The sequence below is a fragment of the Glycine max genome, chromosome 2 (genome assembly GCF_000004515.6).
Source record: "Glycine max cultivar Williams 82 chromosome 2, Glycine_max_v4.0, whole genome shotgun sequence".
Lineage (NCBI taxonomy): Eukaryota > Viridiplantae > Streptophyta > Magnoliopsida > Fabales > Fabaceae > Glycine > Glycine max.
This window is the reverse complement of record NC_016089.4, coordinates 570044-596517: the sequence shown is the minus strand read 5'-3', so window position 1 is coordinate 596517 and position 26474 is coordinate 570044. Positions and strand designations below refer to the sequence as shown.

Sequence of the window (26474 nt, the reverse complement as noted above, 5' to 3'; positions counted from 1 at the left end):
CCCAGATGCTTAACGACATCAAGGAAGTTGAGTGATCACGGAGCATCCGCTGATGTGGGCCCCACGCCATGTACAATTTGTATCAAGCATGCAATCAAGCATCATCAGCCACATAATACTGTATCAGTGGACCATAGTTTTTAGCTTTTCCAAAAGTTCAGAATCTATTTCATAACCTCATAAATGGAATTTTTTTTATTATATATTTTCTTCATATTATTATATACCCATTGACATTTGAGCATTTGCAATTAAATTAAATTAGATGATATAGGCACTGAGGTATGAAAGTGTTTAAGTAAAAAAAATATCAATTCACTCACAACTATTTACCGAAATTAGTACCAGATGAGTAAAAGAGAAGTAACATTTTTGGAATAATAAAAAATCTACCCACCTGGATAGTGCCAATAGCACTACTAGTAGTGCCAATAGAAGCTCCCCTACAATATTTGTTTGCTATAATTGACTCTGTTATGCGTTTGGGATAATTCTAACTACTATTTGATATATAGCCATTTTGCAAAGCCCATTACTCAAAATGCATTAAGAGGCGACTTTTCAGTGGATTTCACAACACTCAACTCATTTCCTGTTTGAGATTTCTCTATTTTCATAATTGAGAAAACAATATTTGGAAGAGAAAGAATTAATGGAATTAACATGATCCATCATTATTTTTTTACTCTTTCATATGCTAATTATATATTATGTATATCTCCCTTATCATTTTCTCCTTTCCTTTTACACTCTTATTTTTTTTATAATTATTAAACGTGTAAGTTAATTATTACAATAGTTAAATAATTTTAATTATAATAAGAATGAAATAATGTAAAAATGTATTTTTAATTCTTTAAAATTTGGCCAAACTTGGTATTAGTTCTTACATTTTTTAAAATTGCGATTTTAATTCTTGAATTTTTTAAAATAAGTAAAATTGGTCTCTAATGTCATACGACATCATGGTTGGCAATGTGGATACCATGATCATGTAATAATAGTTAGCTACCTTAGTGAAAATGTTAAAGAAGTTAGAATGAGAGATCAATTTTACTTATTTTCATAATTTCATGAATTTAAATCAATAAGAAAAAGTTTAAGGACTAAAATTAAAGCACAATTAATTTTTTAGTACCAAAAACATATTTAACCCCAAAATTTAAAGATTTTAAGTATTAAATCACACACTTTGTATACAAATCATGTATCAATCTATATAGATTGATTGCAAATTATTTTAAATATATTTCAATTACATGTTTTACATGTTTTTTTCAAATTTATCAAGTGAAAATTAAATGAAAAATACTATTGTAAATATTGAATTTTTTTATAAAAAAAACGTATTACTATGAAAAAGTTTTTGATAATAATCAATATTTAATATTGATTGATACCCATGTTCCTAATTTAGAAATCGAAGAATTACTCGTGTATTTAAATTGAAATTTTTGTAATTTATCTTGTACGTACAACATACAAATACAAATTAACCTGGTTAGCTTTTAATATACTAATAGATAGACTAAAAATCTACCTGGAACATTTTGAATTACTTTTGAAAAATCTCCATGTATATAGGCATTTTCCAAAAGACTAAGGGTAGTGCCATTATTAAAGATGGGGCACTTTAATTTACTAGCATGTGAGCTGCATTAGTTTGATGATGCCCCCAACAAATCACTATTAGTTACCTAACAAAGCAACTGAAAATAATTGAAGTTCGGAAGAGAAAATGGATGCATGTGGACCTTGGACAAGAGCAAACAAAACAAGCAGATTTAGAAAAAGCCAAATAACTAAAAGCAAGTGTAGTCACCAGAAAAATAAAGCTTAACAAAACTCACTTCCAAATACATTCTATACATTATACGCTTCATTATTATCGATTACAAAACAATGCACAATCAATCAGATACTTGCTGTCAACCAAAAGAAGGAATTCAAATAATGTTTGGAAAAAAAAAAAACCAAGAATCCCTCTCAATGCAAAAGCCTAATTTCCTATACATCTTCACACTCACAATACTTAAAATATGTGCTGACTTTGTTTTAATTTCAATAGAATCCAAAATGAAAATGAAAAAAATATATATATCAAACCATCATGCCCCATATGTATATATCACTTTAATGTGCACTCCATATGTCAAATTAGAAAATGAATAGTCCTTGAGATAAAAAAAAAAAATCAGGTACTGCGTGCTAGCATCTCCTGAAATTCAAGCATTGACCTCTCTTTCTGAAGCCTCATATCTTCACGAAACTTGCTTATGAATTCTTCTGCCTTTTGATCCACGTGTAGTTGTGGAGACTTGGCAACCACAACCTTCCATGCATCCTCTATGGTGTTCAAGCCACTACTACTACTCTCACCGCCGTGACCCTGCTGGTTGCGACACTCACCAACAAAATTATTACCCTTGTAAATACCATGCTCTTCTTTCTCTTTGCCTTTGCTTGTTTCCCCTTGCACTTGTGTTGCACGAGCACTTGCCTTGTTGGTGGCATGCATGGACACAGAATTAGCCTTGTGGTCAAAGAGGTCATATATGTGTATGGCTGCACAGTGCTTGTATTGAGCATGGTAGTAATTAGAAGTGGCACCACGTGGCCTTATAGTGGTGAGTGAGCGATGAAGTCTAGAGTGTATGAGATGGCCAAGGGAGTGAAAGGCTGAGAGGAGGCGTTGAAGGGTGGTTTTCATGGACTTGGGGATGTTGAGTTTGTGGAGTTTGTGTTGGACTGTGTTGGAGAAGCTCTTCCATGCCTTCTTGGCAGGTTGAAGCTTTTTTCCTAGCCTCTTGCGAGACATATCACAAAGTGAATGAATTAAGGGTGCTTTTGGTTTGATGAGAGAAAAGAGTTGGATAGGGAAAAAGGCTTGTAGGAAGAAAGAACAATAATGTGTCTCCAAATGAAGGGAAGGGCTATTAGAAATTATTCTCAATCTCACGAAGGAACCTATGATCCCCCCATTTTAGTTTTTATATAATCAATTTGCTCTACAAGTTGCTAACATCTTTTTGGTCCCTCCAATTGACACATTATTTTGCCATAGAATTACACGAGTGCCATTGTCTTTGATTTCTACAAGAACAAACATGGAACATATAGAGTCACAAAATAGATACGCATTGATGGCAAGAGTTGTAATAATATGAAATCTTAATCATAAGGGTGTGCAATTCTCACTCCTAGCTCAACACTTTCGGCAGAATTGACAGCATGGAAGCAACCTTGGGTGCTAAGTATGATGAGAATAATAAGGAAAACTAAATTCTGTAAAGACCAATATTATAGGTTTTCCCATGTGGTGTGTCAATAGTATGCAACTTTTGGGTTGCGGGCTCCTTTTTTCTTTCTAACGTAAAAGGCAAGTTGATCACTGACCAGTACCCCGCTCCTCATAGCAGAAAAGAAGAAAGAAATGACATTTTATTCAGTTCATAGTTAGATTGCCATTAAGTTTTGAGTAAAATTATTGATATAATTTTTTGAGTAATGATATTTAAACATTTTATTATTTTAAACATTCTTCTAATATTTCTATATTTTTTAACTCTTTCTATCAGATCATAAATTTTATTATATTTATATTTTTTTTCCTTTTTAGATGTCAAATAACACATTGAATATTCATGTAAAGTTTTTCATAACTTTTATAATAAATTATCAAAATTTATTAATATAATTAAAGTAATAACTCAAGTGACAATAAATCTTTCTTAAAGCATTTTAGGGATAAATATAATTTTGAGATCTTAAATTACTTTTTCGTGTATTGTCACATGCGATTTAAGATTTTTTTTTATTTTTTATTCCAATGATAGAGCCTACTTTGGATTCTTAAATCATTTTTTATAGATCTCACCGTAAACTTGACTTTTTGAAATTTTATTAGGGAGAAAGATTAAAAAATATATTTTTTTAAAACATTGCATATCTTGAAGGTTCTTGTGCAAGAATCAATCTTACACGGTGGAGATCATGGGTCTGTCTCTGCCGCTGAATCTCAGTAAGAATCGATCTTAAGTTCAAGAATTATCTCCAAGATCCTGCATTTATAATCTTAGAATCTGAAGGTCAAATATCTCAAATCACTTTTATTTTCTGATTTCTTAAAATTATCTACACTTTAAGTCCAATCACCCCTCTTTAATAATTTGAGTTTCAGTTAAACTACATTAAAGAACAATTATAATAATAAGTTTGGATAAGCTGTAGTACTGCTTTTCCTCTATCTCAATCTAGCGATAAAATGACCATTTTATGGACACATCTGCTTTCATTTTCCTCAGAAGACATTGAAAATTTGAATGTACCCTGTTAAATAGACTATACGAATGAAAATAGACCAGCACTAACTGGCACTGAAAGTTTAGACCACTCTTTCCCCGTTTGATTTGGAAGCATTGTAATTGGCCATGTTTGGCAATCAATTAGAGAGGATATATATAAGTGACCCACCACAAAACATATCACTGTCCATTTGGGTCCACTTTGCTTTGAAAGAGATAACTACAAGCAGTAGAGTTTGCATATTTTTTATGAAGACACTAAGGTCAAACAGATCAATCTCCGTAAATATTTTTAAGAAAAAAAAAGATAGTAAAATAAATTGAACTTCTTTTATAAATTAAAATCAATTAATGCACTTTAGCTTTAAATAAGGTAAATAAGAAAATTTCTATAAAAATTAAGGGCATAAGTTGATTTTAACTTGTGAGACAAGCTCAATTCATTTTATATTATTGTTTTCTTCTCTTTATAAGTGTTTACAAAGAAAGTTTATTCAAATAAGAGTTAAGTTTTTAATGGATTTGCATGTCTTAGTCTATGGAGTGTAAGCAAGATAGCCTTTTCCTTTCTGTGGAAACTGGAAACTCAAACTTTATTTAATATATCCTTTTAGTAAAAGTAACATCAGCCTGAAACAACTACTTTAGGATATTTAATTTTACCACTAGCACTTTCTTCCACTGTTGAACCAACAGCCCGTTACATAAAATTTAACAGAACATGCAGTATAGAATTATTATTAAAATTATTACTACTATTATAGTATTATGTAAATGTGGTTATAGCATTATTCATTTAATTGCTTCTCTAGACTTGTTAGAGGAATTAAATTACACATGTACCAATGTACAATACCAATAACAAGAGCTCTGTGTCTGAAGACCCAAGAACACAGGGATTTATAGAGGAAGAGTCAAAAGGAAAGAATGAGATCCAAAGCATGTTAATCAAAAGTAAATTTAATGCCTACCTCTAAACCTTACTACATATTCTATCCTCTATTGCGGGTCATATCCAGACTGTTGTAGATATTGCCAAGTTTTTTACACTAATTTTCCTAATATAGATTTCTTTACACTTGATAGATTGATGTTGCCTCTATTCTCTAGATCATTCCAGCAGACTATGGTATGTCTAGGTAAACCAGAGAAGTAAGTTTAGGAAGAAGGTAAAGCCTCACTATTCTCTTCAGCATGTGGAGGGGTAATAGATGATCCAGTTTTTGAATTTTTTGTGGCTGGTGGACTGTATTTACTAAGCACCTTATCTTTGTTCTGGTTCCACCATTCTTCTGCTTGCTGCTCGTTGAATCTTCGTTTACTGCAAAAAAGAAAAGAAAATAATAAAGGAAAAGAGAAAACAGATAGAAATAGTTTTTTTTCCCGAAGGAGATAGAAATAGTATTAAAGATAGAAACAATTGAAATAAGAAAAACCATACTCAAATTAATGGTATAACATTATAATGCTGCAAAGTGTTAACCAATTGCCATCAAACTAAAAAGTAGGGGGAAAAAAAACAAAAACCAAATTAACATACAAGCTTTTCTTATAATCAAATGGTAACATTTGTCCTCCACATGCCAATACTATAAAAGAAAAGCATCTATATCTATTTATATCAATATCAAGTAGCAACTATGATAAAACAATTAAGAAGCTATCAATACACATCACTACCTCCATAATTGCTAATGGACATCACTACCTCCACGGAAATAGAAGACCATAGAAGATTTCAACATTTAGTTACAGTTTTAATCACACATAGAAATTGTTACATGCAACCCCCACATTGAGAAACAGGATTTTTATGAAATAGATTAAGTTAGAAACTAGTTAAAAATATTGATGCAAAGAAAATACATTTGGAATTTTAGATTAGCAAGTATCTTATACCTGAATCTAATTCGTTTGAAAACTTTGTAACCACTAGGTAGTACTACGAGTGTGCCATAAACACCATGCTCAAATTGTTCAATGACTGATTTTTCTCCTTCTTTCACAGGTATACCAGAGTCATGCAATTTTGAACCATTTCCTGAGCTTGGTGGAATCACTACTAGACTAGATACAGATGAGTTGCTGCTTTCTTCAAGAATATTTTCTCCATCTATAGATGGAACAACCCCAGAAGCATCATCATTTCCTTCCACTCTTTGCTGTTGGAGTTTTGAAGAGTCACTATCTGAGGCAGGTACATCAGGTGCACTTTGTTGCTCAGACTCAAGGCTCTGTGGGGAGGAAGAAGATTCAAAATCTTTTTCTTCATGTAGAAATTCTTCAGCTTGAGCATGCATGGTTCTCAAGGTCTCTTTGTCAGGAATCTCAGGTGGCAACTTCTCAGTCACTTCCCTCAACTAAATAAAACCAAATGGAGAAGAAAGTTTAGCTATTTTGATATAAACTTCTCAACAAGCACTAATGGCAAAGAAAATAAAATATATCAAGAGCATAAAATGAATTTAACTTCTTGCATAAGGTAAAATATATCATCTTCTGTATCTTAGCTTTTCATAAGTTCTCACGGCTAACTTCTCCGTAAACACCTATAAATTTATAAGGGCTTCTTTGTATGTTAGGAATCAAATACTTGGGATTGAAAAGCTCTCGTAAGCTAGAAGCTAATCCAAACTAGGCCTTATTATGATGAACCAGATATCCTGATCAACTTCCTTTTCTTTCCCACCAGGTTTAAAGATTAGCTTATTATGACATGCAATAACTCTTTAGTTAACCCTATTCATTAGCAGTCAAGGTGAGTACATTGATGAAAGGATGAAGGTCCATATGTGTTCCGAGTTATTCAGATTGAAAAATTAAGCATATGTCTTGCAGTTAAAGGTGAGGTAGTGGACAAAATAAATAATGGTTTGACTATCTTGAGAGTTATTGCTCCTTTATGGAGTCTGAGAAGATAACAATTATCAAAAATACATAAATAATGCAAATAATATAGTTTTAATAAGTGTAACAATAAATATATATCTGTAAATCTCAGCCTAAATTTAAACTTCTTTGTTGACACCATGAACTCAATGATTGCTTCCATTATTCAGTTTTAGGGAATGTCAAGATTCAATGAAGATAGTCATCTATTTTGTTGCATCAATTAATTGTTGCTGAAATCCTTTGGAAAATTAAAAGGTTTGTCATCTGCACAATCATAAGATAATTTAGCCAGACTTGTTTTGCCAAATTTATATACAACCATATAACTAAATCTAAAACTTATACTTTTTTTCTTTATTGTCATTTGGGGATAATAAGAATTTTGGACGCATTCAAATCACCAATTTTTGTTGTTGAAATTAGTAGTTAGTTTTAAAAGAATAAGCTAAATGTTAGATTGAGGTTTTGTTTTGACAATGAATCACAACACAGTAATGATGAAAATGTCATTTACAGTAACTCAAAATTTCTGGTACAAATCATTATTATGTTTAAAATATATATTTTTTTAGTACCACAATAATCCAGTGATATTTGCCCCATACACAATAACAAAAATCTAGCAATTTTATTGTAGAATGCACTTGGATAACATAATGATATATTCCTTCATTTCTTCAGGCATAATAGTCACACATAATTATTTAAGTTTCCAAAATGAGTGCTTATCCTTCATTTAATTGAGTTCTCATATATAAAAATATAATTCTATATGGGGAATAATGCAGTATGGGGTACAGAGGCAACTTTTGCACAACTTTTTGGCAAAATTGGTGTTAATTGTCTGATGGTATGAAAGGAAGATTTCAAGTTGTTCCCAACTTTTTATAAGATTCTTGCACGGCTAGGATAGTGAAAATAATATATATCAGGGGGAATATGATTTAGCTACAAAGAAGTCAGAAGAGAAAATCAAAGGCAGCAGATCATTGTGCATAGTTTATTCCTAAGTACTATTGATAGACAAGAGACTTGTAACCAATAACAAGTTCATCAACATGATTTGAATTTTCTTAAGGATTAATTACATTGAATATGTGTGTGTGTGTGTGAAGATGCAATTAGAAATGCTTCAAAGATTTCATTCTCCCCACTTGTATGATTTTTCATTCCTGTTTCTCGTCACTTTGGATGAAACATTGTTTCAAGGCTCAAGCAGGAAAATGTTATTTACATAAATTGAGTTTAACTGTGATGTCAAAATATAGAATTAAGATACCTTATCTGCCAAGGACTTAATAAATTCCTTTGCTTCTCTAAGCTTAGAAGATTCCTCTCCAAATTGTGACATGGCTTCTTCAATATTTTTCTGAAGCTCCTGAATCTTCATATCTTGCATGTCACTCTTCTGCTCCAAATTTTGATTCTATTTGAAAGAAATAAACATTCACAAATATTATTAATCGAGACATGTTATTCTCTGTGAATAAAGAACATAATTACTAGATCTGAAAGTGGTAAAAATTATGAATATACTTTGTTTTGCCATTTTGTAACTTCTTGATTCAAATGATCATTTTTCTTCCTTAAATTATCAATAAGGCTTCTTGAAAATCCAGGGGAGGTAGAACGCGGTGGGCTTGGTGGTCTTCTAGCATATGGTGACATGGGTATTGGAGTAGCTGATGTTGGTGGAGTTGGAGGTTGACTTGGCTGTATAACGGGTTTGTAAACATTCTGCACAGAACTCAATGAAATTGGAAATGAAACATCTTTCAATTGTAAACTCGTAGGAACTTGAGCAGCTCGGACTATGGAGTCATGTGTACTTCCAGGCTTATTAGTCCTAATCTCAAGGTATTTAACCGGTTCTATGGTAGGAGGCAAGAGAACTCTTGAAGACCTTACCTCTCCCCGGTGAAAACTTTCCCTTCCATATATGGAACTAGATGGACGACTAATGTCCCTATTAAAATTGGAAGCACTATCAGAACCTTTTAGCTTAGCATAACAAGCATCACACACACGATGTGGTTTGCTAGGTGTTGGAGCCAGTGCTGCTTTTGAAGCCTTTTTTGAACTACAAGGATGGCAATACACCAATCCACAATGATAGCAATTACGCCTTTTTCGGGTAAAACCAAATGGTTGTCGACAATCAGAGCAAACAGATTGGTCAACTCCAGAAACCCATTTATGTAGGCATATGCAAGATGTAAAGGTCGAACCACATGAGATGTTCTTAATATGCCTGTCTTTCAAGGCTTCCACCATTGTTGGAGATTTCTGATCATCTGTGTCTCCATGTCCTAGTCTTCCATTGGCACCTCTCCCCCAAGTATATAATTCACTTCTTGAAGTCAACACAGCAACATGATTGGCCCCACATGATATTTCCTCCACAAACTCTCCTACTAACTTACCTCGGACTAGAATTGGCACTTTTCCATCAGAATTTGGATTTCCTAGTTGACCATATGCTGTGCCTCCCATAGTAAAAACATGACCAGATGTAGTGAGTGCAACAGTCATAGTGTACCCACATGCAACCTGGTGAAAATTATACTCAGCAACTGCAGCTACACAAGTTGGTTCAAGGTAAGTTTCCTTGTTAACATGACCCAAACGATATTGGTCGCCATCACCCCATGTGAAGAGCCTCTTGGCTGAAGTGTTTGAACCAGAAGGACCCATAACCTCTATAATGGCTGCTGAGTGCCACACTCCACATGCAACCTTAATAGCCTTATGTCCACTCAATAATTGTACCTCCTTTGGATATGCCACACTATCTCGGTCTCCATGGCCCAATACACCAAATCTTCCATCACCAATGGTAAACAACTTCCCATTGGAGGTTGCTAATGCTGAATGCCATGTTCCACATGCTACAGATACAACCTGAAGTCCCTCTAAAGGACCACTAACCCTTTTTGGTATCCAGTAGCTAACATCAGTGCCATGACCAAGAAGTCCTGCACCATGTGTACCATCACCCCAGGTGAATAGGTCACCAGATGATGACACAGCACATGAATGATACTCGCCACATGCAACAAAAGTCACATTGGTAATTGCCAGGGACTCCACAAGATGAGGTCTACCAAAATCTTTTTCAAATCCATGACCAAGTCTTCCACCAGAGTCCTCTCCCCAAGTAAAAACCTCTCCCTGCCTTGTAACTAGAGCAATGTGACGATCACCAGGCCCAATCTGATGGACATCAAGAACAACATCAGACTCCAATGGTTTAGGAGTCAGCACATCGGTCTTACAAGAGGCTAGACTCCCCAATCCATCAGATGAATTGCCATCTACCCAAACCTCTCCCCATATATAAACATCACCTAGAGATTCTATGTCATCTAGTCCTGATCCTACACTACTTGAGTGGCTAACACTTGATACACTAACACGAGAACCATCTCCACAACTTGTCCTTACTGGCATATTTGTATCTGATCTAGAGCAAGATGATGTAGATTCATGAGATACTGATTCAAAAGAAAACCTGCCACGGGCAATGCTTGATGCAAACTCTAGTGTTCCAGCATTAGGACGATCATTTGGAATTAAGTCAACACTTTCCTGTAAGAGAGAGTCAAAACAATTACTCTTTTGGAATGTTCTAAAATATAGATGTTAGAAATAAAGTTTATAACAACTTAAGCTTTAACAATAATTTCTCATGGTTTCCATGACCAAGTAGTTAAAAATTTGTTATTTGTTGCCCCCACTTATGGTAATTTATTGAAACAAGTTTACAGGATGGAAACTAAAGCTCATCTTGAGCATTGAGATATTTTGACGAGTTTTGCATATACAGATTTAATCTTATGTCAATAAGAATTTTAATTTTGCATATTTTTCAAATGTATTTGTAGCATAAATTATTCTGAGCATCCTTGAGTTTTTATGCACCAGGATAACTCCTCCTAGAGTTTGAGATTCTGCTGATCTTAGAGGTAACTCAATCCTTCAATACATAAAATTAGAATTTAATCAATGAGAAATTGAAGGCATAAATAGGAAGTCTGTTTAACATGTAAACTAAGATAAGTTGAAAATTTAAGGCATTAAGCAATTTTTATTAGAACTCACATTGGATAAATCACTTTTTCCACGCCTAATACGCTCTCCACGGGAAATTAATGCCTTAAGGCTTGAAAACCATACCTCTACCTCAGCTTGGTCCTTGCAAATCTAGAAATATGAAAAGGGGAAGCAATAGATTCAAAATTTAGATGAAATTGACAAATTTAAATTCAAAATGGATGTGTATTCAAACCAGATCAAGTGATCGTTCCCCCTTTTTATAAATAAGTGAAAATGACAGATAATCCTTTTCAGGACGCAAGTATCTTCTAAAGACAGCCTGAAATTAAAAGGAAACCCAGGATATCCTTGTCAGAGTGCTAACATAACCGACCATAAAATCTAGCCTCCAAAGACCAACCATTTAACTTACTGTTCTCTGTCCTGGGATGATGTGTGAAACAGAAGACAATTTTAGATTCTTTTCCCTTCCATGAGATATCCAAATCAGTTTCGTTTCATCCTGCTAATGCCTCTAAATATGAAATCATTCATACTGATATATAAAATTCAATATATATAATATGCATGTATGTTTGTTTGGACACGAATGATTTTTTTTTTTTCATTATAAAAACTCACCGATGAGAGCCTGAATGTACAAAGCTTTGGCTTCCCTTTTCGACTATACTTTACTAACTGAGTGCCCTTTTTTAAAGTAATGAATGCCTTCACAAAGAAATAAGACAGAAATTAAATTTAAGTGGAGCACCTTAGTAACATAATCTCTAGAAAACCATATCAGTTAGTAACAATTTCTATTCCAGAAAAAAATGTTTTCCTAAGTATTATCCCCATTTAGATAAATAGATTTTGACTGTTAATCAAAAACCACTAAGAAAGGAACAATATCATGACCATGCTCAATGAATGTGGCCCTCCCCATGCATCCATGGCTTTTGTAATTACTTAATTTGCCTCTCCTAGAAATAGAATACAAACTATTGCCATTCAACAAAATGATTCAAGTTTCCTATCTCATTGCCTGTATCTATAAACCTAGGCGCCTCAGTATCTTTTTCATTGCTTTCTTTCTCTTGTCTCCTGCATAAAGTAGGATACTGTTCCCCTTCTAACTAGTAGTAAAGAGTACCATGACTATTTTTTATGCATCATGCATGGAATGCTATTCACAAAATATTTTTTCATACCATTATTACCCTACCTCTCATCCCTGAAATCAAACAAGTTGTAGCTTGCAAGGGTATGCCTTATCTCCAATTATACTTCTTCTAGCAAGGACAAACAATTCATTTGGAGGAAGATCACCAACAGCCATAATTGCTAACACCCAGAGATAACATTTTAACTGTAAGTCTATAATTAATACACCATAACAAAAGATCCCTCAATATTTTGATTTTTCTTTTCATTTAGAAAATGAATACTATTTGATACAAACAAGCATGATCATGCCTAACGGGGAAAAAAATCTAATCTTTTCCAGCTACAAAACAAACCAAACCAAACATTTTTTTTTCTTTTTCAGATAAAAGCTTAATTTGGTGGTGAAACTAACTTGCTCAACATCACGCTCATGACTCCCAAAGCTAGCAAGATCTGCCATTCCATCTGAAAGAAATTGTGAGGAAACCACTGAAGAGGACAAAGCTCAAGCGTCATGCTTTCTACTTAGGCCTCTCATCAAAGTCTCCAAAAACCTCAAGATGGAAATTCTTCTCCCAGAAATTGGACAATGTTAAAGAAAAATGAAAAAATATAACCCTTAAACTCAGATATGGCACTAGTGCATGGATATGTGCTATGGATTCAGAACCAGGGAAAGACCCAGATGAAGATTTCTCATATGTGTGATCAGTTTCTGAGCGAAATTGGATTCAGCAATTGAGAGAGAGATGCGAAAGTTACGTAAAAGGAAAGGGAATGAGATATTGGCGCGCTTCTTAAACTGCTACCACGTCCACCAACTAAGGGCGTGTTTGGTTTTCAATTGGAAATGTATTTTTAAAAAGTAGAACTGAAAAAAATAAACACTTACTAGTTATTACTACTTACCTTCCTTCACAATCTTTCATTACGTTTTATTCTCCTCTCCTCAATTTTATGTATTTTTTTCACTCTACCCTTATCGAATGAAGAATTTTTTATATATATAAATAGGTTTTTTTTTTCTCCAAGTTACCCCCACAAACTTCGGAGTTTTTGGTTGGCCATGAGACTAATTCCAATCTGGGACTCAGTCACGTCAAAAGCTCTTAGTTTCTTCTCAAGAGTGTATTTTTTCTCTGATTATAACGAATTAGACGTGTTACAAACTAAACTACATTCATTGAATTGATTGCGTTTATCTTATGGTTAAATGACTAACAATGTTGAATCATGATTATAGCATGTTGCTTTTGCTAATGCACCAAGGAGGCCTTTGATAAGGAAAAAGTTTTTTCATATTTAAAAATCATGAATCATGTTTCAAGTGAGATCTACTTGGTTAACTATTGGAAACATTTAAATAAGTTTCTTAGGAAGTGAGGAGTTAGTGTGATGTTATGCGCACAAAAGATGCTGTTGGGGCTTGCATCTTGTCCAACCGGTGAAAGAACATCTGGAAACGTCTCACTACCCTCTCTATTCCTGGTCGCGACATTTCTGTTTCAGTGATTAATCTTCACTTCCACGGCTAAACAACTGCATCCAGAACCAGAACCATGAATAGGGTCGTGAAATACGCCGTGTTGCGCAATGTGCAGCAGTTGACAATCCAAATGTTAAATCTCAACGACAAACAAACCCGTTTTGTTGAGCCTCTTGTTTTTTCCTGTCCGTCTTTGACGTCTCTCGAGCTTCGCAAATTGTCTTCTGGCGGCCCTCCTATGGAACTTCCAAAATCTCTGCAGTTACCCGCATTGGAAAGCTTGTTTCTGGCCAATGCCAGGTTTAGTGCAAGTGATGATGATGGCTGCGCCAAGCCATTTTTAGTCTGCAACTTGTTGAATACTTTGGTCCTTAAAGAATGTTCTTTGCACTGATGCAAAAGTACTCTTCATATCTAATTCTAACCTTTTCAGTTTGAACCTGGACAATAACATCTTTCCACATGCCTTTCAACACAAAATTGTGCTTTCTACTCCAAATCTTAGTTCTCCCACAATCTTGGATCATTTGGGTCCAAGTTGTTACCAACTTTCCTCTACGTGCGATCTTTCATTTCTTGAAGAAGGAAATATTCAAACCTCCACTCGTAATATATATTCAGGTTGGCTGCAACTGCTCACTTATAATGTAAAGATATTGACACTTTCTTCGTGTACCCTTGAGTTAATACTAAAAGTAAGATACTTTAGTCTGTTTTTTTTTTCCTCTTTTGTTTTCATAATGATCTCATATGAATATGATGTCTGCATTCTGTGTCATTTTTTTTTTTTTTGGCCTATACTCAATCTTGCATTTCACAATATCCATTAAAATACGTCTTCAATTCACTCTAATTGCAGGATCTATCAAATCATGCTACAATGAGAAGTGAGAACTCAACCTCCGTGCTTTGTTAGATTGGAGTCATTGAAAGTTAAAATGAATCCATACGTAGAAATATGTGATGAAGTAAACAGGGTAGTCGAGTGCTTACTTCAGAACTCTCCACTAACTGGAGTTGCTGTCACAAATTGCTGAAAGTTATGTAACTGTTCCTTGCTTAACTATTTAGGTAAATATTTTTACCAATTATTCAATTTTTACTTTATTATATGTCTCCCTTTCTTGCTGATACCTTGCAACAAATTATAGGGTGTTCGATTTTGATTACTTTTTATATGGATTTTTTGTTGGTGTTTTCTTATTTGGCTTTGATAGATGAATTGTTTTTTAAGAAACCATAACTGTGGGGTATGTGTCTTACATACAATTTTTTTATTCTTTAGAGGTGGCTAGTAAACTCCGTGCTTAAACACGTGGAGATGTTTTGCAAATTATTCATTTTTTGCCTTGTTTTATGATTACCTTCCTGCCTGCCATTCTTTTACAGCAAATGATATATTGTGATTGCCCTGTTTATATTACTTGTTATGAATCTGGTTTATTATTTGGCTTTGACACATGAAAAAATTAAATTTAAGAAACCATCGCTATTGGAAACAGCGTGACAAAAATCTGCTATTAATACCAAGAAATACATTCTTGGGTGATACATAAACACGGTGACAGTACATGGTTTCAAGAACATTATTAGCAGAGGAAAATAGAATCAAGTAATGACATGATCAAATGATATCATTTACATAGGTAAAACAGAAAAGAAGGAAATTGCATGGGAAAAACAAGAGTTTGGATATAAACAGAAATAAAGGTTGACTGGTTTAACATGGTAAATAAAAAAAAAGAAATAGTAAATGATGATTTTTTAAAAATATGGCAGAGAGCATATCACATAGCAAGTAACAATTAACAAAAAAATGAGACACTGCTTGTGATGAACAGAGTATAATATATGGGTCAGAGAAGAATTGGGTGCATGCTTGTGGCTTTTCTGATTCAAGAGAGTTTCAATGACCAAAGCAGAGATGAGATTCAAAAATTTCATATAAAAGCAAAACATATTCATCAATAGTGGTAAATTTATGAAGTCCCAAGACTAGTAGCAAATTTGTGAAAAAAATCAAAACATATTCATCAAAGCAGGAAAAAAATAGTTAATAGAGACAAGGACATGAATTTGGAATCTAAGTTTGTGAAGTCCAATACTAGTAGTAAATTTCTAATCAATTGCCTACTGATTAAAAATATTTGTACAACTCTAGACAAAGTATAATGTTCTTTATACATACTTTTATCTCACATTTTTCATCTTTACTACCATTTTTTCTCGTTTTGTTCCAATTAGTGACTCGCTTCATTTTATGCATTTGTAGGCAGTAAATTTTTTATTTATGAAATATTTATGTAAATTTCATTGGTTAGGAGTGTTTGAAGGAAAATGAACATGGGGGAAGTTGAAGTTGAAGAGAAGGATGCAGAGTGGCAGAGCTGGAACTGCAGAGTAGGACTGGATCAGTGATAAAATGACTTTGTTTTGCTCCACGTAATGAAATTTATGAACACAAAACATGTATTTAAATTTGTATCCACAATACCAATCTAAATATGTATTTAAACTGTTTTAGATATTAGTTGTATTTTAATCATTTCCTTAATAAAATAGATAACTCTACTCACTGTATTTAAGCCAGACGACACTATTTTAAATTAAATTTATACTTGATGAACTGTTTTATATGTTGTATTTTAACTATTTTAAAAAAATGGATAACTTCATCCATATGCGATGCTAATATCAAATTTATAATAGAAGAATAATCAAACTTTATCCCCACTACGAATCTAGAGTATATAAGAGAATTTTCCTATTGGGGGGCATCATAGAAAGGATACACATACTAATTATATGCATGTACAGACTCTACTGCCTTCTGAATCCAATCTTAATCTCTCATTCACTGTCTGTTGGTATAGTTTCTGTCATTTAAGTATAGGAAAAACACACAAAAGATAAAGTTTCGATATAAAATTTCAAATGACTTCTCTAAAAAGACAACTTCAATAATGAAAATTGTTATAACTTGGATTTGGGCTTAACTAACTCCTACAAAATCGAATTCTAAGATAAGAATTCCTTCTCACTTATATACTCTATCTCAATATTATCCATAATGAATCTCAAACTTCAACAACTCTATCTCAATATTATCCATAATGAATCTCAGAACTTCAACAAGTCTGATATTGTGCATGGCTACCTGCCACAACTAATGTGAACTAAGGGTGATCATTATTAAAGTGGTTTTCCAACAAAAATAAACAAATGAATAAAAAGATTCAAAATCTGATGCATCAAATATTCCAGACCAGAAACAAATGTATTTAGGATTGGTAAAAAAAACAACAACTGACCTACTAACCCACAAAATAATACACTACAAATTCAAGAATTTCAAGACTATAGGTTTTCCTTGAGTTTTGAGGGAAAAAAGTTCACAACTTTAGAAACAGTAAAGATTCGTAGATTTATTTTATGGTATAACAAATCTATGAATCTTATTGATATTTTATGATCAAGATTTGTTTTATCACATTTTCGGTCTTATTATATGTTCGGAAAATGAGTATATTAATTCGGTTGAGTGGAATAGAAGATTCACTTTTTTTATCCAATATAAGATTCATTTAAATGTCCAGCCATGTTAACTTTTGTTTTCAGTTGCATTGAATATGTGTAACATGTTAGGTCAAATAAAGGTGAGAATGTCATCTAAACAATAAAAATCAGTAGCCAGTACACTAGAGACTTAAATAACAAAATGGCAAGTCCTAATAGCATTGAGGGAATGAATGCAGACAGTTTTTGTAAATCCTAGTTTACATGTAATGATTCAATATGCATTTTATTCATCCTCTAATTTTAATCATGACAAAAAGAATAGAGGAATGGGGAACAGGATGAATCAATAGCAGTGTTTTGGCAATCAATGGTAAGTAAACTTAAAAGGTATAATCATTAAAGAATGGCAGGATCTTTGTATCTCTTGAAGATAGCTTCAATATCTGCCATGACTTCTGCTGGTAAAGGTCTCTCAGTTGTTGTGAAAGCATCAATATCTTCTTTTAGCTGGTCCACAGAGGTTGCACCAATTATTGAACTTGTCATGAATGGACGATCTCTTGCAAATCCAAGTGCAAGTTGAACAGGAGTTAGCCCATGCTTCTTGGCCAACTCAAGATACTTAATAGTAGCTTCCTGAAATACAGCCACACAAAAACAAGGAGATTCTCAAGTATTGTCATCATATTTTAGAACATAATCTGAACTCCAAATACAAGAACTAGAATTATGGCATACCCGTGCCACTGATTTGTTATATCTTTCCATGTAACCAGGGAAGAGGTTAAGCCTTCCACTTTTTGCAGCTTCAGAATTTATATCTATATATTTTCCTGTGAGTGATCCACCTCCAAGTGGGGAATAGGCTAGTAAGCCAATATTGCAATTCTTTGGATGGCAAACTTCCACAAGATCAACTGCAAAAAGTTAAACCAACAAAGAATTTAAAGAAGCTTAGAAAGGGAAAAGTACAATTTACACCCTGCCAAGTGCCAACTTAGGGTCATATGCACTTTGATCCTTAAATCATGTGACCAAATTTCATTGCAAGTTTCTTAATGGAAAAGGTTTAATTTATCCCTTTAAACTTAGGTTCGTGTGCACTTAGGACTCAAGGTTAACAAATATGGCCATTTCTGTTAATTTTGATGGCAAATTGGATGAAATAACCAAAATGTACACTTCTAAAAAGTTTAAGCATCATGTTACTCAGTCTGTAAGCACCAAAGTGCACATGACCAAAAATTTGAGGAGGTAAATAGGAAATTTCTACTAGAAAAAAATCCTTAAAAGCAAGAGTTATTGTATTACTTTGTATCTTTTGGAGTCTTTAGGAAGTACAATGTATAAGGAGTTGTGATTTATGATGAAAAATAGCATGGCTATTTAACAAAAATCATAAATTATCAGGGCAATAGGAGCAGCAGCTTTGCATCACAAAGCAAGAAAATGTGAAAGTGATATGAATGAGACTCGGCCAATCTCAGAATCTCACCTTCAAAACGACATCTAACAAGCAAGCTGTAGCTGTTTTGGATACTGACAATCTTTGGAAGGCCTTCAACTTTCGATGCATGAACAAACTCCATCACTCCATATGAAGTCTCATTTGAAACACCTATGTAGCGTACCTGATGCAGACAGAAATCTCAAGAAACTGGATCCCATTCACATGCATAAGAGAATAAACATGATATGGTGATCAGAATATTTGAATTTCATATTACCATTTGGCACAAATGTCATGAAAAGTAAACAAAGGAAACAGCAAATCCTAGCTTGATTGGACTAGAAGGTTATGGGTTTATGCTGACTACACAGAGACATGCAATAGTTTGTTTTTATTTACAGACTTGTAATAGGAATATAGGATACCAGACATTTGCCGCATATAACATATAAAAGTAGACAACAAAAGTGGTATGACCATCTCATCCCTCTTGTCCAACCAAATTTTTTGAGAGATAAACAATCTACTATACCACTCCACTCCTCAACAGCATTTTCTCTATCAACTTACAAGCAAATATCAATAATTTCAGGGAAATATCAATAGTTTCAGTTGGAATAAATACTTTTAGAAAATAAAAAAATGTGTTCAGTTTCTCTGAGCCAAAACCAACACAAATCATTAGAAATCCTTAGAAAACTAGGAAAGCTAAAGCATGAAGTAAATTGAGTGAAATCAGTTACCTTTCCCTCATTGATAAGTTCTTGGAAAGCTTGCAATTGCTCAACAAATGGCACACTGGATCTCCATTTTGAATAATCATAGGAAAACTCGCCAAACAATGCAACATATCGATCTGGCCTATAATGAACATAACACCATATAGTTCAAAAACTTTAGCTTTATGTCTCAAAAGAGTGAAGAGACAGATAGGAGAATATTTGCAACTTGTCTGCTTGCATCAGGTAAATATATAAATGCATAACACTCCTGTATGTATTAATAATCAAGGTTACATTTTAGGTCAAGTACAAGTGTGGTAAACCTAGTACGTGTCTTTCTGGCCCGATATCGCTACTAACTTACAAAGATTCCTAAAACAATAAGAATCATAATATTTTAAGAATGCAAACTATACACAAGTTTCCCACGGATATTTACAAAGCCTCAAATTATATACACAACTAATACAGTAACAAAAAAATTCTGTAAGCTCACCAGTGAATTTGCAGCAAATCAATATAATCAGTGTCGAGGCGCTTAAGGCTTTTCTCTACACTTTCTTTGATATTTGCAGCATCAACCCGCAAAACATTTGCATTCTCACGCAAGTAACTTGACCTCTCAGAATAACCACATACTTTGGTAGCCAAAATAATCTATCCACAAAGATGTTATACACATAGTTTCAAACTCTTAGCTCAACAAAGAGCTGACTCAGTAAAAACCATCCAAAACAGTTGAAAGCCAAATCTCAGGGTCAGCTGATCATCTTATATGGCAAAATGAGCCAAATTAAAATTTATTTCAATCAGCCTCTTTACTCAATGCAAAAACAACTTACCAAAAGTTTAATAGGCTTAAAAACAAGACAGTTTAACTTTAATATCATTATTTCACATGGGAAGTAATAATGCAATATTACTTTTAACCTTTAACAATCCCTGTATCCAAGGCACATAGAAAAGTAAGCATAGACAGAGTTGTGAAAGCAAGCACCCAATACCTTGTCACGAGGTTGAGACTTGAGCCAGCTACCAATATAGAGATCAGTGCTTCCTTGTGTCTCTTTCTTCATTGGAATTGGGTACTGCAATCAAAAACCAACAGCACATTATCAAATTGCAATGATAATGACTGGATCCTTATGCAATCAAATAGTGAATCTTGCATAATATCAGAACATCAATCATATCATATTTGAATGGTCAAAATTATTTTAATCTTAACCATCCATTTAATTTATATTGTTGACATTCACTCCTGTCATGCTCTTACATGGTAAGCATATATATATATATATATATTAGCATATCAAGTGAGAGATGAAAGCATGAAAGAGGAACGAATCTCAACCGAATAAACCATCAATTTCATCCTTAAACTGTTATCCTCTCTCATAAATGGTCCCTAAAGTAAAAAAAATAAAAGATTACTTTAGTAGTCCTAGAAGTATTAGAAATCATGCAGAGTAGTCCCTCAAATATTAAAAACTCCTTTAAATCTGTTGGAAAGTCGCCTTAATTGTTGTCATCTCTAGCCCGCCTTTAGTTGTAATGACTTTGGGGATTGCCTTAATTGTAGTATCAAATTCAAGGATGATGATTAGTCCCACGTCAACTAGAGATATGGCTTAAATAGTGCTTAACCTCACCTTACAAGCCATTTTTGTGAGGTTGAGTCTGAGCTCAAATTGTAATAAAATTGATCTCTAAAAACTTTACTAAAATGCATCAACTTAAGGACAAGTGATGTGTATTCAATACTTCAGGGGATTACTTGAATAGTTTTATTATTTCAAGAGCTACTTAGGAAAATGGATGGTTAAAAGTGAATTTGAAACAAATTAAAATAATCATGAGCATGGTTTATGATTGTATAGACAAAAATTACCCATCTTGCCTCAAGCTCTCAATAGATATATTAATATTACTATACACAAACACATGGAAACAATTATTAATTAAATAAAAAAAAAGAATCCAAATATTTCAGCAAGATGTAAATACACAAGGCGAATGCAGATAAAGATTGAATGAACAACAGACTTACGGCCTCAGCAGTGTCGAGAGCGTTAATTCCACGGTCGAATGCATAATTAAGAATGTCGTGAGCTTCTTTCTCAGTGTTTTGCTCCCCAAAGGTCATCTGAAGCCAACAACAACGTGGCACCAACCAATCAAAAAGAAAGAAAACGAAGGAATAATTAAGAATGTGATCGAATAAGAAAGAAAAAAAACTTACAGTACCAAGAGTGATTTCGCTGATGTTGAGGTCGGAGTCGCCGAGGGTTCTGTACTGCAAGGCAGTGTTGTTGTTATTGTTGTTGAGGGCACAGAACAGAGGCCTCACACTAGCACCGTTCTTCTTCCTGATAGTGTTTCTTGGAAGTGTGAAAGAGTGAATGAGAGGCAATGATGACGGTTTGAGAGACTGAGAAAGAGAAAGAGAAAGGTTGTCACATGCAAAAGAAGTGAAGGAACACAGAGATACCATGTTTCAGTTTCAGCTTATCCTTTAGACAAACTCTCTTGAATTGAGGCACAGCTGTTTTCATTTATACTTTTGACTGTGAGGGGTAATACAATAAATTTATATAATATTATTTTATTTCTCTATCCTATTCTTTATTTGACTTTAATTATTATTTTTTAATTAGGTACCAAATATCTAATGATTTTGTCCACAGTTAATTTTTATCAGAAAATGCTTTATCATATCATCGTGTCAACTTTGTGGAGACTCTTTTACAAACTCTATTTCTATCTTCTGTGATCTATGGCGTGGAAAATAGGAGGGAACCCACATTGCAAATGCTATGTTTTTTAAAAAATCAAATTAAAGAACTTCAGTTCTAATTTTAAAGATATTCACAGTAAAATAATAGTTGAAGTGTTGAACACACATTTTTTAAATGACCATTAAAATAATAATTAAGTTAAAATAATACAATATCTTTTATCAAACAAGTGGTAACAAAGCTAAACAAAAGGAAAACAGTGTTCTATGGCCATAGGTAACAAGTTATTAAGTATAAAATTAGAGTGTTTGGATGAAGGAATTTAAAATTTTAAGAAATTTTATTTTAATCTAAGAATTTTAAATATTTCAATTAAAATTCTTTAATTTTTAAAATTTTGTGTTTGGATAAAAAAAATTGTGAGGATAAAAGAAAATGAATGCAAAAAGAAAGAAAATTATGATTGGTGTGTTTCCAAATAGAAGAATACTTATGCGGTATATAAAGTGACAGAGGAATCGGAATATGGCAGCGTACACCACCACACCCCGACCACAACATTTGGTCAATGGCACAAGACATGGTTCAAGCCCTCAGCGTCGGCGAGCACCTCCACCGCGTGATGGGTAGCGACAACTACTCCCCTAACTAACGGGTGTAGTTCTACAAGTCCCCTTATGTCCACACCTGATCGATATTCCACGAGCTCATGCTCAGCTTCTCATCATTTACATTGCGTGTCAAGCGTAGTCCCTTGGGTACGTGGGTCTTATAATGCTCCTTTTTGCTTTTGCCATTTGTTTGTATTTGTTGTGCTTCCTGTTTTTCCTTCTCGTATTGTTGATGCTCTGTTATCAGAATGTTTTGGAAGATTCTCTTATCAAAAAGAGAATTTTAATTTCTCACCTTTTAAACGGAAATTAAAATTTCACATTTTTAGTTGTTTAAAATTTTATTTTAAAATTTAAAAAATTTAAATTCTTCATAAAAAAATCCAAATAATGTCATCAGAAATTCTATGGTTTGAAGCAACAAGTCTGGACTATGGGTAACCAAAAGGATGGACATGGAATACTGTTTCACACGTTATGTTGTAGACCTGGTTAGCTGTATAGTCATTTTGTCAATTTATACTGTTACAACATTTGTTTGGTCGACTAATATTACTCGAACTCAATATGGTTGTTCCCCATAGGTCAATGAGAGGGTTGTTCGGATTGATCTGTTATCATCAGCCCATAACAAGTTCTGGAAGGAAATAGAAAACAGAGTTCAAGTGTTCAGGAAGACCATTCGTTACAATGCTGGTCAAGCGTGATTGGATAAGTGTGTTTGTGCATGACTCTTTTTTGGATGAAACAAGCTTTTTTTTATTAATTTTGTGGCATGCTAGACCATAATTTCATTTTATGGTAGATCCTGACATGAACATATTAACCAAACTTTATTGCCTAGCCTTTGATGAAGGTGCTGTTACTTAAGGGATTGACTATGTATATTTTGTTTTAAATTACATATTTAGCACAAGAGGATAACACTGTTTGCCTCCACTAAGTGTGGATTTATTTTTTGAGAATGATTGACTGTAACGCATTACTCATTAGTGCCATGGACAGAAGTGTTTAAATATACTCGACGCAGCTTCACATAAATTCATATTGGATATGGTTAGCCAATATTGGACAATTTCCAATTCCTTTTATGTGTTCACTATGGTTGCATGAAGGTTTGTGAATTGCAATAGACGAAAACAAACATGGCCGTTCAGGTAATTCTGAAAAAAAAAAAATACGTACCAAAGGAAAGTTTATTTACATTAATAAATAAATTACAAATATTAACAAATAATCCAATTTTTTATAAATATAATTAATAAATTAATAAAATTACATGGATGGTGCAATTTTTTATATATATTATTTTACAAAAATAATTTATATCATTCATATAACGTTTCTAAATTTTAATAAAAGAATTGCAAATAGATTTTAATAAAGATAATGCCCAATAGACAAATTAAAGTTTTTATTTATCACGACAAATTAAATTTATTACCAATCAAATACCTATTACTGTTAATAATTTGAATTTACTTTCTTTGTAAACAATAATACCTATTACTATAAGTATAAAAAATAACACTAATTTGTTTGTCGGTGAAGAAAAATAGCTAATTAACAAAAAAAAAATACGTCTGGTACTTCTTCAAACTTTTTATTTAAAGTAAAAGACTTGTAATATTACTTCAACTACAATCTTCTATTGTGAATGGTTTTAATGTCTGTCAATAATAGTTCTATATTTGAGCCAGAAATAGCCAACATGCAACAAAAAAAGGGACACTTTATTAATATCTTGCACATGATGCACTTCACCTGTAACTTTAATCTAATGTATGTGTAAGTCAAAAGTTCAGTCATGTGTGTCATGATAATAACAGAAATATATGCTCCCCATCTTCTCTGATGTTCACACAAAAGAATCAAATTGGATCTCCACCGGTAGACTCACATGCCTGTCTCTTATGGCCAACAAGTCCTCATTATCATCATGCAAGTAAGCTTTCAAGAATGCAAGAATGACTCCTCCAACAAACCTTCTCATAGGTTTCCTTAACTCTCCATTTTTCATAGACAATAGGTAGCTTTCTCCCTAATTTCTTTGGTGTTCGAAAAATTTCAAGTTAAAAGATAAGATGCATATATATTAGAAATTGAAATTTTATCACAAAGATTTAGGTGACTTAAATATAAAGTGTAAGATTACATTTTACTATATGAATCTTAGTTGAATAAATGCATTGAAAGTTATTTTTGTTTCAACCTCTAAAAGAACCTATTTATTATAGTTAGTAGCAATCTTCACTATAAATAGAAAAGATAATTAATAGAGAAACAGAACACATGAAGAGAGAGTATATGAAAAGATAGATTGTGAAACAAAGTTATTTTGTTGAGAGAAAAGTGTTTTTGTGTGAGAATGTTATCATTTCTTGTAATCATTAAGTGGTGTACTTGGATTTGTAGAGTGCTACACTATTTGGGGTGAGTTATAATCTTGTAATCATTTTTGTGATAGCAAAATACTTTTTGAGACGGTCCGTGGACGTAGACAAGAGGTGTCGAACTACGTTAAATTCTTGTTTTTGTTATTATTTTTCTACAGTATAATCTTTGTTGTGTTCTCATCATCCATTATGGGTATGAGTAATTTTATTTGTGAGAGCGTTGATCTCCTAATAGTGTCATCATCTTGCATGTCACAATGGCCATAATCCTTGGCCAGAAAATACCAAGCAGGTTTCTTACACTCCTTGAAGAAGTTTTCATAGCTGACACCCTTAGGAGCACAAGGAGGAAACAAAGGATTCCTTTTCACTTCACCTAAATCTGAACCTATGACCATCACTGCCATATCAAAATCAAATGAGTTAGGAACATAGGTGAGAAACAAGGGGGGTGTTGGAGTTTTTAGATGTGGTAAATAATGCTAATATTTGCGGACAAGGTGGTACCAATGGATTTGGTGTGTGGATTCATCAAATAAATTCACTTGCCAAATCCACTTACATTGGATTGCATAATATGAGGATTGGTTCACATGAGGTGGATGAATTCAAATTTTTGTGGCAAGTAAAAATTCCACAAAAGGTCTCATTTTTTATTTGGAAGGTCTTGCATGATAGTTTACCTACAAAAGAAAACCTGGCACATCAAACTTCAAGATGAGGACCTAACATGTGTCTTGTGCAATCAAGTCGATGAAGATGCTTCTCATGTTCTCTTTTTGTGTTAAATTGCACAAGCCATTTGGTGGAAATGGTATAAGTTATATTGGGCATCCACACTGTATCCCCTAACAAGGCTTTGGATCACTTTAGGCAAATTTCACATGGATTACAAGGGGAGAAACCTAAACAATGGTGGGCTGTTGGATGGAGTTCTATTGTTTCAATCTTTTCATACTATGTATAGGTGGTTTCTATATATTTTCCGAGAGCAGATCTCTATGCCTGGTATATATTTCCAGTGGTGCTTTGTTGTTTATAGCTCTCAGGTTCTTTCTTTTAAACTTGTGTTGTATTACTTTTTGCACCCCTTGTGCTTATATATAATTTGCTAATTGCCGATAAAAAAAAAGAAGAAGAAGAAGAAGAAGACT

The 26474-nt window shown here is 33.3% G+C and overlaps 3 protein-coding genes across 4 annotated transcripts; all 3 read right to left on the bottom strand.

The window, feature by feature from the left end:
* Positions 1 to 1744: 1744 nt before the first annotated feature.
* Positions 1745 to 3052, bottom strand: LOC100779507 (uncharacterized). The gene has a single exon (XM_003519669.5). The coding sequence runs from the start codon at positions 2816 to 2818 to the stop codon at positions 2195 to 2197; it is 624 nt and encodes a 207-aa protein (XP_003519717.1). The 5' UTR covers positions 2819 to 3052; the 3' UTR covers positions 1745 to 2194.
* Positions 3053 to 5113: 2061 nt separating this feature from the next.
* On the bottom strand, positions 5114 to 12858 carry LOC100778984 (PH, RCC1 and FYVE domains-containing protein 1). The gene is made up of 9 exons (XM_041007328.1): positions 12811 to 12858; positions 11874 to 11960; positions 11665 to 11754; positions 11485 to 11571; positions 11298 to 11399; positions 8733 to 10784; positions 8476 to 8622; positions 6204 to 6664; positions 5114 to 5625 (listed from the first exon to the last, which is right to left on the bottom strand). Exons 1-9 carry the CDS (start codon positions 12856 to 12858, stop codon positions 5463 to 5465), a joined length of 3237 nt encoding a protein of 1078 aa, XP_040863262.1. The 3' UTR covers positions 5114 to 5462.
* Positions 12859 to 17590: 4732 nt separating this feature from the next.
* Positions 17591 to 22132, bottom strand: LOC100817823 (protein tas). Of its 2 annotated transcripts, none has more exons than XM_003520233.5 (8): positions 21818 to 22132; positions 21626 to 21721; positions 20580 to 20663; positions 20072 to 20232; positions 19597 to 19714; positions 18899 to 19034; positions 18142 to 18320; positions 17591 to 18039 (listed from the first exon to the last, which is right to left on the bottom strand). In XM_003520233.5, exons 1-8 carry the CDS (start codon positions 22067 to 22069, stop codon positions 17800 to 17802), a joined length of 1266 nt encoding a protein of 421 aa, XP_003520281.1. In that variant the 5' UTR covers positions 22070 to 22132; the 3' UTR covers positions 17591 to 17799. The 2 variants fall into 2 exon arrangements, with proteins under 2 accessions (XP_003520281.1, XP_014619538.1); XM_014764052.2 differs by having other exon boundaries at positions 21823 to 22103.
* Positions 22133 to 26474: the final 4342 nt, after the last annotated feature.

What these genes read in the sequence shown, in the direction of transcription:
- LOC100778984 (XM_041007328.1), bottom strand. Translation starts at nt 12,858, where the DNA reads ATGGCAGATCTTGCTAGCTTTGGGAGTCATGAGCGTGATGTTGAGCAA. An exon ending in GAAAAAGTGATTTATCCAAT is followed by an intron (nt 10,785 to 11,297) that starts GTGAGTTCTAAT and finishes TCTCTCTTACAG; the next exon opens with GAAAGTGTTGACTTAATTCC. An exon ending in TTAAGTCCTTGGCAGATAAG is followed by an intron (nt 6,665 to 8,475) that starts GTATCTTAATTC and finishes GGTTTTATTTAG; the next exon opens with TTGAGGGAAGTGACTGAGAA.
- LOC100779507 (XM_003519669.5), bottom strand. Translation starts at nt 2,818, where the DNA reads ATGTCTCGCAAGAGGCTAGGAAAAAAGCTTCAACCTGCCAAGAAGGCA.
- LOC100817823 (XM_003520233.5), bottom strand. Translation starts at nt 22,069, where the DNA reads ATGGTATCTCTGTGTTCCTTCACTTCTTTTGCATGTGACAACCTTTCT. An exon ending in TGTTAGATGTCGTTTTGAAG is followed by an intron (nt 18,321 to 18,898) that starts GTGAGATTCTGA and finishes AACTTTTTGCAG; the next exon opens with TTGATCTTGTGGAAGTTTGC. An exon ending in ATAACAAATCAGTGGCACGG is followed by an intron (nt 18,040 to 18,141) that starts GTATGCCATAAT and finishes GCTGTATTTCAG; the next exon opens with GAAGCTACTATTAAGTATCT.